At 36.9% G+C, this 20,650-nt stretch overlaps 1 protein-coding gene across 1 annotated transcript in view; it reads right to left on the reverse strand.

Annotated features, from left to right (window-relative positions):
* The window catches only part of LOC127853503 (uncharacterized), a 201,866-nt gene that overhangs the window by 145,135 nt on the left and 36,081 nt on the right, over nt 1–20,650 (reverse strand). Inside the window, exons 16-25 of the mRNA XM_052388058.1 lie at nt 20,172–20,326; nt 19,639–19,764; nt 18,706–18,807; nt 14,755–14,866; nt 7,023–7,338; nt 6,601–6,713; nt 5,719–5,823; nt 4,717–4,855; nt 4,100–4,253; nt 767–920 (exon numbers count right to left, since the gene is read on the reverse strand). Coding sequence (XP_052244018.1) covers nt 767–920; nt 4,100–4,253; nt 4,717–4,855; nt 5,719–5,823; nt 6,601–6,713; nt 7,023–7,338; nt 14,755–14,866; nt 18,706–18,807; nt 19,639–19,764; nt 20,172–20,326 — 1,476 coding nt within the window. The remainder of the gene's footprint in view (nt 1–766; nt 921–4,099; nt 4,254–4,716; nt 4,856–5,718; nt 5,824–6,600; nt 6,714–7,022; nt 7,339–14,754; nt 14,867–18,705; nt 18,808–19,638; nt 19,765–20,171; nt 20,327–20,650) is intronic.

A 20,650-nucleotide genomic window follows, 5' to 3' on the forward strand; every position in this document is an offset into this window, starting at 1 on the left:
TAAGCTATATGAAAGATTTTTCATTAAGCTGTAAGAAAGTTTGTGATATTGTTGTTTGAATCATCTAGCTATCAGGTTGTATATTATTGTTGTTTGGTTTCAATTTAGTACTTTTAAATACTGAGACAAATAATGGAGATGGATTCACTTTAAAGCAAATGATTACACAGCCTTGGTAATCCCATGTGATGTTCAGGTAATGCCAGCTTAAGTGCTCTATATATTAAGTACTCAATGAGCATTCTTTTAAGCAGCATTCTGGAAAAAACCTGGCTTAATGCATGTGTCTTAAGTGTCATCACAGTTTAGCTTTTGCAGTCTGCAAGAGACAACAATTTCTGCCTAGACTGGATTCTTGCTTAGATGATGCTTCCTTTAAAGAAAAAATTCCGTACAAGCGGAAAGTGTTGTCCATGATCAGACTGCACGGGCTAATCTGCGATGACACTTAACGCACATGGACTTAGCCCAGTTTTCCTAGAACTCAACTCATATAAAATAACATAAATGTCAAATGAAATACCATATGACCAAGTTTTACTAGTGACTTATATTGAAATAAAACGGCAGTGTGTGCGTACCTATGGGCAGGTAGATGGCGTCTATCTTGTTACATACCTATGGGCAGGTAGATGGCGTCTATCTTGTCACATACCTATGGGCAGGTAGATGGCGTCTATCTTGTTACATACCTATGGGCAGGTAGATGGCGTCTATCTTGTTACATACCTATGGGCAGGTAGATGGCGTCTATCTTGTTACATACCTATGGGCAGGTAGATGGCGTCTATCTTGTTCTCCATGTCCCTCAGTTCCTCCAGTAGATGCAGCGTGCTGTTAAGCTGATCCAGGGTCTGCACGTGAAGCTCAAGACGATTCCGCACGTTAGAACGGTACAGCACTGCCTGGTCAAGCTTTTTCTGTACAGAGACAAAGGTTTGCTTTCACATGCTCTTAAACAGCCTTATTGTTGTAAGTAAACAGAAGTCTAATAAGTTGTTTTGGTTCCATAACTGAGTTTTAATGCCTGAAATACTGTAAAATAATTAGTATTCCTCTGCATGAAATCGTGTGCTTTTTCAATAAATGACTTTTTTGTGGACGCATAAATTAGTGGATATCTTATTCTGAAATGAAAAAAAGCAATTTGCATAGGTCATTGACAATGCTGCGAAGCGGTTGTCTAAGTTATCATACCATGAAAAAATTATTCACAATGGCGACCTATGTAAAAGACCGAGCCAGTCCGATTGAGATAGCTTGATTTTTCTACCATACCCGGGAAATGCTAAATCAGTTGTTGTCGGCTATTTCTATATTAATTATAATTATACAAACGATTTTGACCCATTTGGCGCTGACGTCATTTCCAGAGAAAAACCAGGAAGAAGTTGACGTACTGACTGTTTTGCGCGATATTTTCTCGCAATTATTTTTCTTATCGGCATACCTCGCTGATTATCATTGATAAAGGTAAAGGAAGCTCATCTATAAATAGGATAGCATATATTCTGGGAAAAAGATTTAATACTATTTTGAAAACGTTAATTTTAAATCAGTTATATTCAATCCATTATATGTTTATAGATCAATGAAACAACTATGCATTTTCTGTAGTGTATTTGACATTTGACGTACTTCTGTAATCAAATTGCAAATGAAAACGTGTATAATTCACGTTTAACGCGATCATGAGTGTAAAGAAAACAAATTATTTTATTTCGAACCTGCCATTTGTAAACGTTATAGCAAGTATGGTATATTAACCGCATAATAGCCGTGCGACATCTATGAAACTCGCTCTTATGCGTGCTCTCTCATTTTAAAAATTTAATAAACTTTTCAAACAGAAATTACAGAGCCACATCAGTGCACATGCTATGTTTGATAATTCATTCGTTTGTTGGATATTGTTTTCTGTTTTAAACACATATTAGGTCATATCGCGGAGATTTAGTTAACCTTACCATGTTTTCATGGGCGAACTTACGTATTCAAGTTGTTTTTTCGTACCCAATTTTTTTTCGTACCCAAATTTTTCACGTACCCATTTTTTTTTCCTACCAATTTTTTTTTTCGTAACCAATTTTTTTTCGTACCATTTTTTTGGGGCATAATATTTGTACCCAAAATTTTCGTACCCATTTTTTTCGTACTCAAAATTTTCGTACCCATACACACAATTGTGGTGATGTAGATAAACTTAAATTGATGCTTTTATATCCATCCTCTTCAAAATCATCGTCACACCAGTACTGTCAGTACTTTGTTCTTAAAATGTGTTTGTGTAAAATTCTTCAACCAATGAAATCAAAGAAAACTAGAGCTTTGTCACAGACGTGACTTATACCCCCACGTGCCGCATAAATGTAATTTATGGCAATTTTTATGAATTGTTATGCCATTATTATTTGCAGCCATATTGACCTTTGAACTCTTGAATTCTTTTCCATGACACGCCGTCCAATGACTGTGAACAAAATTAATGTACAGAGTCATTTTAAAATCTCACAATGAATGACATAGTTATGGTCCAGATAAGATCATTTATTGCCATTTTTGACCTTTAAACTAAAAGTGTGAACTTCACCTTGGAGATATCTACCTAATTCTTTCGAGCAACACACCGTCCAATGATGGTGAACAAAAGAGCCAAACGATTTAAAAATCTCACCAAAAACGACATAGTTATGGGCCGGACAAGCTCATTTATGGCCATTTTTTACCTTTGAACTAAAAAAGTGACCTTGACCTGGGATATATCACATAATTCTTTCGCGCGCCACACCATCCAATGATGGTGAACAAATGTGCCAAATGATTTTAAAATCTCACAATTAAAGACATAGTTATGGCCCGGACAAGCTCATTTATGGTCATTTTTGACCTTTGAACTCAAAGTGTGACCTTGACCTTGAAGATATTGACGTAATTCTTTCGCGCGACACACACTCCAATGATGGTGAACAAATGTGCCAAATGATTTTTAAATATCACAATGAACGACATTGTTATGGCCCGGACAAGCTCATTTATGGCCAGTTTTGACCTTTGAACTTTAAGTGTGACCTTGACCTTGGAGATATCGACGTAATTCTTTTGGGCAACACACCATCCAATTATGGTGAACAAATGTGCCAAATGATTTTAAAATCTTACAATGAATGACATAGTTATGGCCCGGACAAGCTAATTTATGATCGTTGAACTCAAAGTGTGACCTTGACCTTGGAGATATCGATGTAATTCTTTCGCGCGACACACCGTCCACTGATGGTGAACAAATTTGCCAAAAGGTTTTAAAATCTCACAATTAATTACAAAGTTATGACCCGGACAAGCATTTGACCTTTGAACCCCAAGTGTGACCTTGGACATATCAACTTACTTTTTTCATACGAACACACCGTCCCATGATGGTGAACAAATATACCAAGTTATTTTAATACAATAAATGACATAGTTATGGTGCGGACAAACTTTCGGTTTAAAACACACTAAGTGACCCCGTGACCTAGTTTTTGACCTGGCATGACCCATATTAAAACTTGACCTAGACATCATCTAGATACAACTTGTGACCAAATTTGGTGAAGATGGGATGAAATTTCTGGACGGACCGACAGATAGACCGACAAAGTGACTCCTATATAGCCCCCATTACCAGTAATGGGGGTATAATAACAATCAGAGCTCCCACTGGCTCAAATTTTCCTTAGCCAAATTTAGGGTAGAACACAGAAATTCTTCACATTTTATCTGTTTTATGGGGTTTTATGAAGAAAAAGTTAAAGCAGAAATTTCTTGAGCCAAATTTTCTAATGTGTAGCCATTTGCTAACTTGGCAAATGGCAGTGCAGGCCCTGAGAATGATTGAACAATATCTATATTTTTAATTTTATATAATACTATCATTTCCGAGATAAGACAAAGCCATTTATAATAACTAATATCGATTATATTGAATTAGACAGTGTCACAAGTTTGGTACCTTTAAATAATACCTTATATTTCTTTAAAGATCCACATTATGTGAAAATGGGTCTCGGACCATATGCAGCTAGCGTATCCCCAGACCAGCCTGTGCAATGGTACCTACCTTGGCCTCCTCATGGAGTATGGATGCAAACTGTGTCTTCCAGGCCATGGAGAAGCCGTGTAGGGCGTCCTTGATAGGGTCAGTTTGTAGGCAGATTGGGCCCACGGACAACACCCGCGGGATACCCAGGACCTTCTTCTCTATGTACAGGAACCTGCAGAAGTCACATATGAGTCTCCTTCTGGGAAAACTGGCCTTAATGCATGTGCAATCTGCACAGGCTAATGAGGAACAATACTTTTTGCTTTTATTGAATTTTTTTGTTAAAACAAAGTCTCTTCTAAAAGAAAATCCAGTCAAAGTGGAAAGTTTTGTCCCAGAGTAGCCTTAACATTATTTACCCAAGTTTTACCAGAAAGAGGCTTATATGGAGCTAGTCTTGTGAATCATGAACAATCATATTAATTAATAAATTAATTTATAAATTTTTCTTAGGTGAGATAATTTCAAAGAGTTAATCTTGTTTTGAACCGAAACTAGTTTGTGACCCCATGAGACCAAGTTTCAAACTTGTTTGGATTATAATTAGGACAAACTTTACGGTCTCACAGACTCTCTTATACATTGTGTATATTTCATCACTCATCATCAAACAACAGCTGAAGGACAACGCGTACCTTTCTACCTCCTTCTTGATGGCAAACATGCCTGGGTCCTTTGTGATAAACTCCTTGAAGTTTCCATGCATGTCATCCTTCCACAGGAAGTTGTAGTAGGAGAAGTGGAACAGGTGCTTGTTCACCACGGGCTCCAGATCTACTCACATGCAACAATAGGAAGTCTCTTTTAAACAACAATCAAGCTTAAGTGGAAAGTGTCGACCCTGATTAGCCTGTGCACACTGCACAGGCTAATCTGGGATGACACTTTAGGCAAGTTCTGTGGGCATGTTAGCTTAATAGAGTAGAAGAAGTTGAAGAGGATTCAAGAATAGGAAATATATCTACAGACACACGAGAAATACAAATCACACCAAGTCTTAATAGGCGTAAGACACAAACAATTGTGTCATTATTTTATTTCACTACCGCAGAATCTTTTAAGGAGTTCACAGATCAGTAGTATGACACCTATCTATAGGTGGAAAGACTTAACGCGCATCCAAACAGTTTTGGTAGGTACAGTAGAGTTGTGTATTTTTTTATTTTGTATCTTTTATTAAGCAAATGTTCAACTTGAAGAATGTTCAACTGAACCCCAAAGTATGCAAAAAAATATATGAAATATTCTTAAACTTAGTTTTGAAGCAGATCAGGAGTTCATTCGTCACAAACTCTAGCTAGGTCTGCGGAAGAAACAAGAAATGAAACACATCAACAAACATTCGAAGCATGATTTAAGGATCAAGCGGCAATGATTATATAATTGTTAATTTAATGAGCCACATTCTAGGAAAACTGGGATTAATGCATCTGCGTAAAGTGTCGTCCCAGATAGTCCGCACGGGCTTATCAGAAACAATACTTTCTGTTGACACTGAATTTTATTTAGAAAATACATCCTTTAAATGAAAAATATAAAAAAACGCACAAAGTGTTGACAAACTGCAAAGGCTAATCTGGAAGACACTTTAAGGTCTGTTTTCCTAAAATGTGGCTCTTATAAATGCACTGTGTTACCTTGCACCACATTAGCCAGTTGTGACATCATAAAGCCAACGTTCTCGTCATCAGAAATGAGCTCATAGAAACTCTCTTCCCCTCGTTCACTGGTCCACACGATACCTGGGAGCAAACAAGGCCATTGTGGGCAAATGAGTCGTGTTCTGTGAAAACCGGTCCTAATGCATGTGCGTAAAGTGTCGTCCCAGATTAGCCTGTGCAGTCTGCACAGTCTAATCAGGGACGACACTTTCCGCTTTAATGGTATTTTTTGTTTAAAGGAAGTCCCTTTTTACCAAAAATCTAGTTTAAGCGGAAAGTGTAGTCCCAGATTAGCCTGTGCGGATTGCACAGGCTAATCTGGGACGACACTTTACGCTCATGCATTATGCCCAGTTTTCTCAGAACAAGACACAAATAATGGGAATTGTACGGTAGGTATGAACAGACTGGGTGACTTATGTTTTGGCACCGAACCCGTTCTTGCTCAGATACGCATTTTGATGAGTTTGTTAGCCCTTACAAAATCAAATTTTATTGAAGACTTTTGTTACTAGATTTGTTAGTTTTTTTTTAGAAGTTTTAAAGGCTTCATTTCCAAACAAGATACTGATGGGCAGCAAACAGCATAAAACCTGAACAGACTGTCATTTACCTGCAGACTGCTCAGGTGTAATGGTGGTCGCATATAGCCATTTTCAATTTGCTTATGAGAGGAAAAGGGTCAACTAGTTTTGGGGGAATACATCAAAGCATTACACTCAGCAGTGTTAGAATTTTGATATGATGATGATGGGATAAAATCAAATTAAATACAAGACATTTGGTTCAATAACTTGCTATTTTTAATGAAACACTAAACTTATCAATCGTGTACAGAAAATCATAGAGACTGCTTACCTCTGTTAGCGTCAAGTATGGCCTTGGCTATGTCAGCTATGGCGGTCTGGGACACGTCAAGCGTAGGCTCCACAATGATGGTAGGAATGCTGAATTTTACCTCCACCTCAAACCTGCAGCAGAGCACAGGCATCACATGTGAGCCTCGTTATGGGAAAACTGGGCTTAATGAATCTGCCGAAAGTGTCGTCCCAGATTAGCCTGTGCAGTCTAATCAGGGTAGACATTTTCCGCTTTAATAGTATTTTTTGTTTAAAGGAAATCTCTTTTAAGCACAAATCCAGTTTAGGCTAAAAGTGTTGTCCCTGAAGAGCCTGTGCAGTCTTTGTTGATACTTACACACATGCATTAAGGCCTGTTTTGTCAGAACGATAATAATATCCTTATTTTCACCCTCACCCCACGCAATATTTGCTACTTACTGGAGGTATGTGACCTGGTGTGACTTCTCCGTGGTCCAGGTCATATTGGAGAGTTGAGAGAGACTGGACATCGGGCGGTCATAGTTGGGAACTCGCCCACCCTCGCCTTGGTCAGGCGTGGCTGACCGGCTGCCGTGACGACTGCCCCACTGTTGGCGTGGAGACGGGGAGCTGCTGCCACTCGACTGAGACTGGTTTGACATCGCAGAGATCACCCGTACCACCTCACTGTCACAGCCTGTTGACTCTGCCAGCAAGGCCAGGGAGCGTGACGTGGCTGTAAGCACGGCTTCGTAGACGTGGTCACGGAAATAGGCTGGAAAGGTAATTAGTTAAGAGAAATATTAATAGTGGTATGAAATACACTGGAAATAATAATTGTGTCAGTCAATGTTACTCATGGGAATTAAGAACATCACTATGGCCAATAGATAGACATGACTATAGTAGTGTAACAGGGCCAATAGGTAGAAATGTCTCATCAGTAATGTAACATGGCCAATAAATAGATTGATATGTTCATCGACCATCTCTAAGTTACACATGAGACATTATTCTGTCAAATTACAAGTGTTCTCCTATTTAAGAAATTGATAGTGAAGATGGAGTATATGTTTTCAGCAAATACTTTGAACAGCAATCAAGATATGACACGTACAAAGACCTTTAATATTGAATGAACTGACATACTTAGGTATGAATTCTTATGTGAATAAACCATTCCTAAAATATTAAGATTTTTCACACATGTAAACACATGTTCCTGACATTTAGTTGTGCAAGGTTGTCCCACCTATATTCATTGTTGTCTTTGGTATCAGCTTGTCATTGAATAGTAAATAAGTCCAGAAACCGTTTCCTATACTATGGTACTAGTTACACAATATTATGATCCCAAATAATCGTATGTTTTGTTCAAAACAAAGTGATCATATGTCCAAGAAGGAAAGGCTGTGAGGTGGAGTCATTGCAACTATGGATTGAATAAAATATTACAACCACCAGATTACAAACTGTGAACACTTTAAGGTAAGTCTGTACAAGGGGACATTATGACACTAGAAAGCAAACATGTACATGTGATCATTATAAAACAAGAATAACATCTCCAGGGGATAAACCTTGCTTTTACAACGTATTCTGGCTGTACACAATTTAAGTTCCATAAACTGGCTGTACTCAATTAAAAGCCCAATAAAATGGCAGTACACAATTTAAAGCCCTATAAACTGGCAGTACACAATTTAAAGCCACATGTACTGACTGTACTCAAATTAAGGCCAAATGATCTGGCTGTACTCAAATTAAAGCACCATGTACTGGCTGTTTACAATTTGACACATTTTAAGCCCCATGTAATGGCTAAGGGTATCACATTTAACTGATCGCGTTTCGTGTTTTGCTAAAAAACGTTAACAAAAACAGTAAACGTTTAAACAACAGTCAATATCAACAGAATCCATTTTAGTTCATTACGTTACGAAGTTGCAAAGCTGCCGTAAACATGACAATACACTATGTACAGGACTAGACGTCTTGAATATTTAACGCGCACACTATGTACGGACTAGACGTCTTGAATATTTAACGCGCGTCGGCACAAAGTGCTCCAGAAAATTTTCCCGCTATTTGTTGCATGAGCATGCCCCGAATTGTCTTGAACATTTGACGCATTTCGCACGAAGTGCACAAGGAAATTTTCCAACCGTTTCTTTATTTGCATTTATTTTTAGAGAAATGGCGAACAAGACAGGTAGCGGAAAAAATCTCCGTATTGGAGCTTTTTTACTAAAATCGAAGTATGCGGAAAAGAGAAGATTAAATGTAACTTGTGTGCAACCGAATTGTCATACAAAGGTGGAAGTACGGGGACCATGGCGAACCACATGGTTCACAAGACTGTGCGACTGGATGCAACTAAAACGTCCGCAGACGATAGTGAGAAACAGCAGCGGAAGCTGATTTGCCAAACCCACGATGACTCAGCAAAAATGGATAGTTTGCACAGAGAAATTAGCCCTCATGTGTGTGGGAGATCTTTGACCTATTTCCATTGTAAATGGAGAAGGTTCCATTGACTTTTGTTGAGAGCTTAAGCCGTCATATGACGTGCCTGGCCCTAGCACAGTGTCAACTAACGTTACAAAAATGTATGAGTCAGAAAAAAGCGAACTGCTAATCGTATTATCCATGCAGGCTGGTGTGGCACTGACATTGGACCATTGGACTAGCCTTGCAATGGAGGGCTATATTACAGTAACTTGTCACTTCATTGTAAGCACAAACTATAAAGTCATTGATATATTTTTAATAACATAATTTCCTACCAAAATCAGTTTATGGAAACCACTGCACATTACTGTGCATTAATCATTTATTTGAAAGTTTACATTTACTTTGTCAGCATGTTTATTATGAAATAGGGCATATTTTAAGTTTTCTGTAGTGATGCAATGATTTAGTAAGCAAATATACATCATGTACGAGTTTGTCAATTTGGATGTAGGAAAAAATACCTCATCACGTTAGTGAAATTCGAATTTTGACTTAAGTATTATGCCAAAATATGATAAAGTATCTTGTAAAAAAAACAACGTAATTTAAACGTGTAAGGAGATGTTTAATGTATTCCATTTTCTGTTTGCAGATTGGAATTACCTCAGCAGAGTGTTGGCCACTAGAGCTGTCAAAGAGCGACACACTGCAGAAAATACAGCATGCGGAAATAAAATTGATAACCCAGAAATTTGGGATAAGAGATGAGCATGTTTCCGCTTTTGTAACTGACAATGCGTCAAATATGGTGGCGTGCATATAACAACTTCAGTGGACTCAGGTACGCTGTTTTGGACACAGGCTAGAATTTTCCATTCACAGTGGGTTTGAGAAGTCGGAGACCATCCAAAAGGCATTGGTTTCATGCAAAAGATTAGTAAAACACTTCCGTTGTCGTCTCAAATGCACTTGAAGAAAAACAAAAGCAAATGGAGTCCAAGGAAAACAGCTTAATCATTGACTGCAAAACACGTTGAAATTCAAAATACGACATGCTCGAAAGGCTTCTCAAACAGTATCTACCGGTGTATGCCATGTTACACGACCCAGCCTTAACAAAAATTGCTGAATGCGCGTTCTCTTGAAAATAATTGAGGGTCTGGTCCCGGTTTTAAAACAATGTGTTCAGAGCTGTACCCTACCGTCGGTGGTATTTACCCGATACTTTTCAGTATAATAAACCATCACCTCGCTGAGAATGAACAAGGCACTCCAGCTGTTGCAAAATTCAAGAAAGACGTGCACTATGATTTGGTGAAAAGGTATCACATTGACAGTGACGAAATCACATCAAGCTTGCCGGTCATATGCACTTTTCTTGACCCCAGGAACAGATCATTGCCGTTTTTTTGACAGAGCCCCAGGGGAAACTGGTTCATGAGAGCTTGCTTCAGCATGTGGACACTTTACAGTTACCGATGTCTCAACCAACCTCCGATAGCCCAAATATAATCTCTCAACCAGGGCCAAGCAAGCGATCAAAACTTGGCCAAGATGAAATGGCATTTTTGTTATGTGGATATTTCCAGACAACAACCAGTGCTACACTGTAAAATGGTGCCGAAGAACTTGATTGTTATGTGTGTGATAAAGCTGTCCCATTAAGTCAAAGTCCATTTCTGTGGTGGAAATTGAACATGGACACCTATCCCCATCTTGCAATTCTTTCAAGAAAATTGAGCAGCGTGCCAGCAACTTCTGTACCATCGAAGCGAGTGTTTTCCGCTGCTGGAGCTACCGTTACTAAGCTTAGGGCGTCCCTAAACTCTTCATCAGTGGACAAACTGGTGTTCCTCCACAAATCTAGTGAGAAAACCTTTACAAGACGACGGGTTACCGCAAACCACTCCAGCGAGTTCATTCCTGATGCAGCTAATTTAATGAACAGATACTCGTTTTGATGTACATCTTTTTAAATAAAACATTGAACATTTTAAAACCTGTTTACTCTTATTGAATAAATGTGGTTCGATATTAATTCATCTTTGTTACAAATATTACAGCCTGTATGTAGATAAAGTGTAACCCAATAGTTCGACACCCATGAGAACAGTTGGTTTTAATATGACGTCATTGCGCGAATGGGATATGCACTGTATATAACTTCCGGAAATAATTACTACTTTCATTTTGGAAATGCGATGGCACTGATGCTTTTTTAATGGACATAGGGATACAGTTTAAACGGTAACGTTTTATTTATTTAATTTCGTTTAAACGTTTAGAAAAATCTTTGAACGTTATACCTTTAGTACTGCCTGTACACAATTTAAAGCCCAATATACTGACTATACACAGTTTAAATCCCATCTATTGGCTATAAACAATTTAAAGCCCCTATAATGGCTGTACACAGTTTAAAGCCCCATATACTTGCTTCACACAATTTAAAGCCCTTTGCACTGGTTGTACACAAATTGAAGTATTGGGTTAGATCCCCCTCAGAGAGCATTATTCAAAATTGTTCAAAATCATCAAGATCTGGTCAATGACAATCAAAACTATTGGATCATGCACCAACTAGGTCTAGTTAAATCTAAAACAATGTATATCTTAACACCTGGGTAAAATACAATCTTAACCACTGGATAGATGAAAAAGATAAACAACAATATAAAGCTCTGAAAAAATAACAAATTGGGTCAATAACAATCTAAACCACTTGGTAACAAATAAACCAAGTTCAATATAAAACACTGGATAACACACCATATAGGTCAAGGACAATCTAAACCGCTGGATAACATACCAACTAGGTCAAGAAGAATCTATACCACTGGATAACATACCAACTCAGTCATGGACAATTTAAACCACTGGATAGCATACCAACTTGGCAAAGGACAGTATAAACCTATGGATAACTCACAACTAGGTAAATGACAATCTAATCCACTGGATAACATACCGACTAGACCAAGGGCAATCTAAACCATTGTATAACATACAACTAGAACAAGTACAATCTAACAGGTTGTCAAGTGACCTTTTTTCAAAAAGTAGGAAAAAATAGGAACTACTTTTGCAAGAAAAGAAGGAAAAAAGTAGGAAAAAGTAGGAACTTTTCCCTCAAAAGTAGGAATACATAATACTAATTTTTTAGCCACAGGTCCAGGAAACATAGCTGGAAACAGAGCAGGAGTGCCATAACATGTTCTGTATGGATACCCACTTGAAGCTACCTTAAGGGCCCAGATGATTTCAGCCTTTTGTATCTGTTCCTCGTGTGATGGATGTACTTGCATACAGAAAGATTTATCCCCACCACCCTGAGAGCTGCTTGGCTTTGGAGCACTTCCAAACAAACGCTTTTGTGAATTATCATGCATGTATTTCATGTTTTCCTTGTGTTTTTGTCCATCTGCCTGACTTATCAGTTGATAAGCACCAGAATTACAACACGAGATGGACTTCATGCAGACAGTACAATATCTTGCAAACTCATTGCCGGTATCTCTCTTGCACCATGATCCAAGTGTTTTTCCACTGTTGTCCAACTTCTCCATCCATGAAGGGTAAAACTTTGTTTTCCCACTAGGCATTTTAGCACTTATAGTGTATCTATGATAATTAAGTTTCAAGCAAAGCTACCCTGATTAAGAAGTATAATTAGATGCTGTTCGTTTTGGTGTATCATCAAATAAGTGGTTAGAGGTCTTCTGTGTATTGATATACAAATGGTAATATATTGTGCATGTTATATCCTTAGGCAGAAGACCAAATTTATTTAGTGATACACTAACTTGTTGTACAATATGAATACTAATATATAAAGCAGTGTCAATGCTCTGCTACAGCTACATCGTGAAACCTTTAAATTGACAATAGGGTGCAGTTATAATGACTTAAGTTACATTCAAAATGACTGGTCATTGCAGAGCAGATTATGCAACTGGAGATAGACCTTATCACCTGACATCTTTTATGACATCATTGATTGGGCAATGAAACAGTTGCACTATATTGTTTATTTCAGTTTCAAATAATGGTTTTTACATTATTGATGACTTCGCGGGAGTGTAATAATGCCGTTTAATAATTTTAATACTACGCTGTAACACCTTAAAGTTACCTCACTAGCTATGGCATCATTAGACAAGAATTGTGTTTGTCAGAAACACAATGCCCACTATTGCGCCGCTTTGAAATAAAATTTCAATATATCATTTGGCAGGTTTAGAAATTATCTCCCTCTTAAAGCTTATTACTTCCATTGGATTGTATTTTTTGACTTTTTGAAGCTATATATATTTGACTTTTGACCTTGAAGGATGACCTTGACCTTTCACCACTCAAAATGTGCAGCTTCATGAGATACACATGCATGCCAAATATCAAGTTGCTATCTTCAATATTGCAAAAGTTATGGCCCATATTAAAGTTTTCGGACAAAAACACAGACAGACAGACAGACAGACAAACGAACTGACAGTACAACTGCTATATGCCACCCTACCAGGAGCATAAAAATGTATCAGGGCATTTAGGCTCTGTGCATTTATCTTTAATTACTAAACATGATGTACCTATGATATCAATAGAACATCATATCAGTTGTCATGTAATACAGAATTTATTACATTATATTTGTAAATGATGAAAACTCGGCAAAGCATCATTTTATCTTTTTCAAATAACTTGTGTAATAAATTCCATATTACATAACCACTCATACAATACATGTATCTCTATATCTCTACATTCCAAACAGCAATATCATGTAAACATGCATAAGGTTTGGTCAAATTGTTGTCAATGGAAACATAATAAAACTGGAATAAACAATGGGTTCCCTCAGCTCTTGCATCACTGGGAACTGTGTAAGGTAGTGAAGTCTGCAGTGTACAAATGCTAAGGAAGTAAACAAGGCACTATTGTTACTTAAAAAAAAACTTGTTAATAATTTCAAAAGTTACAAAGAAATAAATATTTATGCTTCCTGAAGAGGTGCTAGCAGACAGTCAGCATGGGTTGTCAGGTCTCATCAGGTCTCATCTAGATGAATGCACATTAACAGGGATACAGTCATGCCATAGATTCATTCGTCCTGCAAGTTTACTAAATAAACTCTTGAAAAAAATAATTCTCCATTGAAAATGAAAAAGTATGAATAGTAGGAAGATTTGGTAAAAAAATAGGAAAAAGTAGGATCCTGATGAAAAAGTAGGAAATAGTAGGAAAAAGTAGGAAAAAGTATGACCGCTTGACAGCCTGATCTAAACATCTGGATAGCATACCAACTAGGTCAAGGACAATCTAAACCACTGTATAGCATACCAACTAGGCCAAGTACAATCTTAACCACTGGATAACATACCATCTAGGCCAAGTACAATCTTAACCTCTGGATAACATACAAACTCAGTCATGGACAATCTAAACCACTGGATAACATACCGACTAAGTCAAGGACAATCTAAACCATTGGATAACATACAAACTAAGTCATGGACAATCTAAAGCACTAAATAACATACCAACTTGGCCAAGTACAATCTAAACCACTGGATTACATACCAACTTTGTCAAGGACAATCTAAACCACTGGATAACATACCAACTAGGTCAATGGCAATCTAAACGACTGGATAACATACCAACTAAGTCAAGATCAATATAAAACACTGGGTAACCCACCATATAGGTCAAGGACAAATAAAGCCACTTGATAACATACCGACTAGGTCAAGGACAAGCTGTTCCTCCTGCTGCACCTTCTGTTTCTCTCGTTCCACCTCCTCTGGGTCCACAATAACACTGACACGCTTACCCTTGCCGTGGGGGTCGGGCTGAGGAAGCACAGAAAGGTTCTTAGAAGGAAGTGGTTTCCTTGGTCTAGGTAAGACTCTAGGTTGTATAGTAACATTTATAACACAACAGCTAGATTCTAGTTTATTATACAATTCAAACAGAAACTACAACAACATGTAATATAATTACGATCACAAAACTTAAGCAAAAACATATTATGTTTATAAAAAAATTACCCTTATCAAAATGCTATATTTCATGTGTATTAACCAGGGTAATACTATTTTTATGAGGTTTATTTTTGTTGCTACCTAGGCATTACCAGAATTAACAATACAATTAAATTGTGTTTTTTAATACTTGATAAATGCACATAACAAAATTAAAAATCATTCTTTATAACAAACATAAACCACAAAGCAAATTTTGATAGTCATTGACTGAAGTGTAACGGTAGCAAAAGTCAATAGAGATATCAAATATGAAAATATGTTAATATTTATAATAAAGATGTATAGTTCAATAATTTATCACAAATTTTTAGTTAAATTAAGAAGCAAAAGATAAAGACTGACCAAATAAACTTAAAAATAAATGGAAAATTGTTTCACAATGTTTGAAGTAATAGTGATGCAAGGTTTCAATATTTTGGGCATATGTCAATATTTGAATACGATTGATGATTTGTTAAAGCAACTTCAAGAAGAAATCATATCTGAGGAGGAAAAAACACAAACATATGGTGCAAATGGCAAAGGTTGCAAGCGCAAGAAACACCAATAACTAAACAAATTTTTTTTAAGTGAGATACTACCTAATTTAAAGTTATTTTCCACCCTGACAGTGATTATTTTTTGCATGCAATTCTGCTCATGGGTTAAGAGCGATGGTCTATTATTGTAATTGGTTATGTTAAGTAGATAAAATACATGTATGTTTATCAATGTTTGACACAGATTTAAATTAAAGGACAACAAAAGATGTGTTTGTCAGAAACACAATGCCCACTACTGCGCCGCTTTGATACATGTTTTTTTACCTTTGACCTTGAAGGATGACCTTGACCTTTCACCACTCAAAATGTGCAGCTCCATGAGATACACATGCATGCCAAATATCAAGTTGCTATGTGAAGGGACATAGAAGTGATGACCATTTTTCGAAACCTAAATGCGAAACCTAAATCCAAAGTGTGACGGAAATACAGACAAAAAGACAGACGGACGGTCGGTCCGATCACTAAATGCCCTCTTTCGGGGGCATAAACACCAAGGCATCCTAAAAATTTGTACATTTAAATTGACAATATTCTAGTGTTCCATGTTGTTCTTAAAATATCAAAGCAAATGGATACACATTAATGACTGACACCCAAGTAGTTGTCTGTTTTAAGTTACTCTTATACACAAAAGCACAAGAAAAAGAAGGAAGCCTTAAAAAGCAATAGATGAAAAGCATTTATACCAAAAGCATCGATCATAAGTTCGCATTAAGAAACAGAATTCAACTTAAAGACAGGATTTTTTTATCACAGCAATCAAATAGAAACAAGATTTTTTTTAATCACAAAAAGGAATTCTTACCAGTACAAATTTTTCAATACAGTAAACCATTTAAAAAAACATTCAGTATTATTTTTTCCAAATAGTCGATACGATAGAAAGCTTGAAGAAAGAACAATACTATAAAGAACCAAGAATTTAGCAAATCTCCTTGTAACAAAGAAAGCACACTGAGGCAAACATGACAAAACACCCCACCATAGAATGATGCATAGGAAAGTGACTACAGTGAAGATGAGTTACCATAAAACTGTCATGTGCCCACTGGGGTTGCTGAAAGTTAAACATTTGCTAGAAATAAACCTACTGTCCTGTCTCTTAGCTGTACTGTAAGTGTCAGAACTTGAGGATGTTTTAGTCCACACAAACAATGTTTAATTTTTTTAACAACTGTATGATACAATGTAATTTATTTCATTATGTCACACACAAATTGTTTATTTTAATCAAAATATATGTAAATGGTCAATATTTTATATATTGCCCTATACTTTCTGCTAACTATCTCTGGAACTAAGGGAGATACACTGTAACTCCAATATAACGCTCTCCGTTATAACGCTGAATCCAATATAACGCGAGTGGGTCTTGGATCCCGTTCTTTCTCCAACCTTCCATGTCTGATTCAAATCCATGTTATGCAACTTCAAGTATTTTCAGCCATTTCAAAGATGGCGGCGATCACATCTTGATTGCTTTATTCAACTGTCCGTTGAACCGATTTTAATCGCTTCGATGTTAAACAACACCGACAGCTAATTGGTATTAATATGTTGTGTAATGTCAATAAAGGTGTGAAAAACTTGTGTGTCAGTGTTTATTACGTGCATTCCCTATCAGAGCGATTCGGTGCGCTAATTTCAATCAGTTAAGTGCAAGCGGGATAATTATAAAATTAAAGTTATTCAAAACGATAAAAGCATTCTTACTTTGATATGATTGCAGTTTGACTATATTAAAGGAGCGGCTTTGAAGTTTTTCTGTCATTTCATTAACATTCTAGTATTTAGTCATTTAATATTTCAGTTCGTATACGAGAAATTCATTAAATAATCCAGACCATTTATTGACATGCTAACGCAGTAAACTGGTTAACAGAGATTCACTTAAATTTTTGCCCGTTACCAGAAAGTCCCCGGGAAGCACGGTTTTTACATGATGCGTATGACGCAATAAAACATTTCTTTGTACATGTATCGTATTGCATTCAATCCAAATTTAATTTCGCTCGTCCAATGAAAGCTCTGCCCCATAATGCACTGTTCTCTTTAAACTTCTGAAAAATGGCGTATGCATATAGTTGTTTTTATGAAATTAATAAACATATTTATTGTCATAAATTTCAAGATAATTTTTTTTTTAAGTGATGTTGTAACTTTGTTGGATTATAGGATAAAAGTGCACATTAGAAAAGCAGTAAGTATACTGTTATCGATACGATTCGGTTTATATGCATGTATTTGCGGATGACAACACAGCATGGCAATACACAGGACCTATATTATAGGCTATACTATACCTGTTTCTATAGCCCCCTGCAATAAATGAGCTCAAAACTTATAATGTGGATCCGTTTATAAGGCTGTTGCGTGGCTTGGACCACGTTATCCGCGTTATATTGGAGTTACAGTGTAATGTGTTCCTATCTCCATACTTCATGCTTGCTGATCCTGCCAGCTAAAATTAAACACTTAGAAGCAACAATATTCTTCCACTAAATGGCCCTTTATCGTCTGGAATACATTGTTAACATGATATATACCAATATATATGAGTCAGACATTGAGAAAACCAGACTTGATGCATTTACATAAAGTATCTCCCCAGGTAAGCTTGTACAGACCACAAAGGCTAATCCGAGATGACACTATCAGCTTTATAGAATTTTTGTTTACAGGAAGTCCCTTCTACAGGAAAATCCAGTCTAGGTAGAATCTAGTTTCCCTCATTAGCCTGTGCAGACTGCAGAGGATGATAATAAACATACATTTATTAAGCTTGGTTTTCCCAGTGACCTCTAACAATATTAGCAGTAAAGGTCAGTGCACAACAGGGTGAAAACAACACAAATAATTATGATAAAGCATGCTAGCTGTGTTTTAACAGCACTAACACTTGTGACAAAAGCAAACTGGATGTCTTTTTTTAGCTGTAACAAATGAGAGGTAATTACTACAAAAGCATGCAATGGCATTTCTTTTTCTATGCTAACATTGTTTAAATTAGAGTTCATGCAGGGATATGTCTTTTTCTGTTACCAAAAAAGGGAGGTAATTGTGACACAGCATGCTGGGTATGTCTTTTTCAGTGCTAACCGTAATTGATTTTTTCAAGGTCTCCATTGAGCCAGCTTTCTTCTTGGAGTGGAAAGCCGTGGATGAAAGATTTGACATGGACATGCCCACAAGAGAATAAGCCTAGAAAGGCATACAGGTTTATGGTTGAAATACAACTGCAAGTAACTTTTAAATAAATAAATTGATACATATAACTAATAGCAATCATTTGATGAAGACACTTGGTATAGATTACAGGTCTTTGTTTACCCAGACTGACACACCCCTATGAAGCAACAGGAGCAATTGGCACTTGCAAAAAAAATCTTGCCATCACGTAACACACATAATCATTTTTATATTACATCAAGCTAAACCACAAGAAAATGTTCCAAAAAAAATGATTCTGACTAAGGATACAAATTAGTATCTTTAGATACTGGTAGGCAATTTTGATCTGTAACAAGTTTAACAAACAATCGAAAATGACAACTGAAGCAATTAGAAATTTGCATGAAATCAGACATTTCCTACATAGTCAAGGGGTTAGGTCACCCTAGCCTGATTTCTTATTTTATCATTTAACAGCAAGGAAATGAAACAAGCCCAAATATGCAAATTTTAGAGTTTTTTAGAGAGCCATATTTAAAATGTCCCCATACATGGCTCACAGGCAGTCTTTTACCACAGCTTAGAAGCAAGCGCACACAAACCTTGCTAAAGGAACAGGGCTTAATGCATGTGTGCAAAGTGTCAGCCCAGAATAGCCTGTGCAGTCATCACAGGATAATCTGGGACAAAACTTTCCACTTTTATGAAATTTTTCGTTATAAAAAGTTTGTTCTAAACAAAAATCCAGATTGGACGGAAAGTGTTGTCCCTGATTAGACTGTTTGCAACTTCACAGGCTAATATGGGGCTACACTTTTTGCACATGCATAAAGCCCTATTTTCTCAGAGCCCAGTGCATACCTTTTTCACAGCTAGGATGTTGGCAACTGTTTGTAGTCCCTCCATCACGACCTCCACATACTCCTGCAACATGGCCGACCTGTCTCCAGCTGTACGTAACATCTCCTCACGGAAATACTCTGGGGGCTGAAATGATATGAGAAAAAGAGTGTGAAATAGTATGAGAAATAATGTGTGAAAAAGTATGTTAAATAGTAGAAGAAATAGTATGTGAAATAGTAAATGAAATAGTTGAATGTTGCATGTACTAGATAGAATAAGAAATAGTACAACAAATAATTTGTAAAAAAAAAAAAGTAAAACAAAGGTTTGTTGTATGAACACTGGTGACTGAAAAAGTACAAGATCTAGTGATACGAGGTGAAAGATGCACATGGGGCTGAAATAGAAGTGCTTTATTTTGAAGGTGTTTCCTTAACCTACCGGGAACAAGGTGGGCTCTTTCAGACTAAAAATTCTACAAGTGACCTCCTAGACCCCCGTAAATCCAACAAGCTGTTGCAAATAATACAAGACAAAATATTTGCACGCACCCATGACCTGGAGAAGGCAAGTTCCTGGTCAAACAGGTAGAAGTTGCTGATTGTGTCAAGCGTCTTGAACACCTTGTTCTCCATCACGTCATTCACCTGCTTCTGCATCGTCTTCAGACGAGATGTCGCAGAGTGGATCTGGTGCAAAAACGCGTCTGAAAACAAACATATAAGTTGCATGAAAACTGGGCTTGTTGCAGGTAAATAAAATGTTGTCCTAGAATAGACTGTGCATTGAGGCTAATCAGGGACAATACTCTCTGCTTTTATTGTATATTTAAATTAAAGTTATTCCTTTCTCAGCAAAATTAAGTTAAGGTGGAAAGCATGGTCCATGATAAGCCTGTGCAGACTGCACAGACTAATCTAGGACAACACTTTGTGCACATACAGGATGTTAATTTTTTTGCAGAAAGAGGCTCATATAAGCACATGTTTGGATGACCTACATTCCATACTTATTTTTAGAAATGTTAGTG

The sequence above is a fragment of the Dreissena polymorpha genome, chromosome 12, assembly GCF_020536995.1.
Source record: "Dreissena polymorpha isolate Duluth1 chromosome 12, UMN_Dpol_1.0, whole genome shotgun sequence".
Classification (NCBI taxonomy): Eukaryota; Metazoa; Mollusca; class Bivalvia; order Myida; family Dreissenidae; genus Dreissena; species Dreissena polymorpha.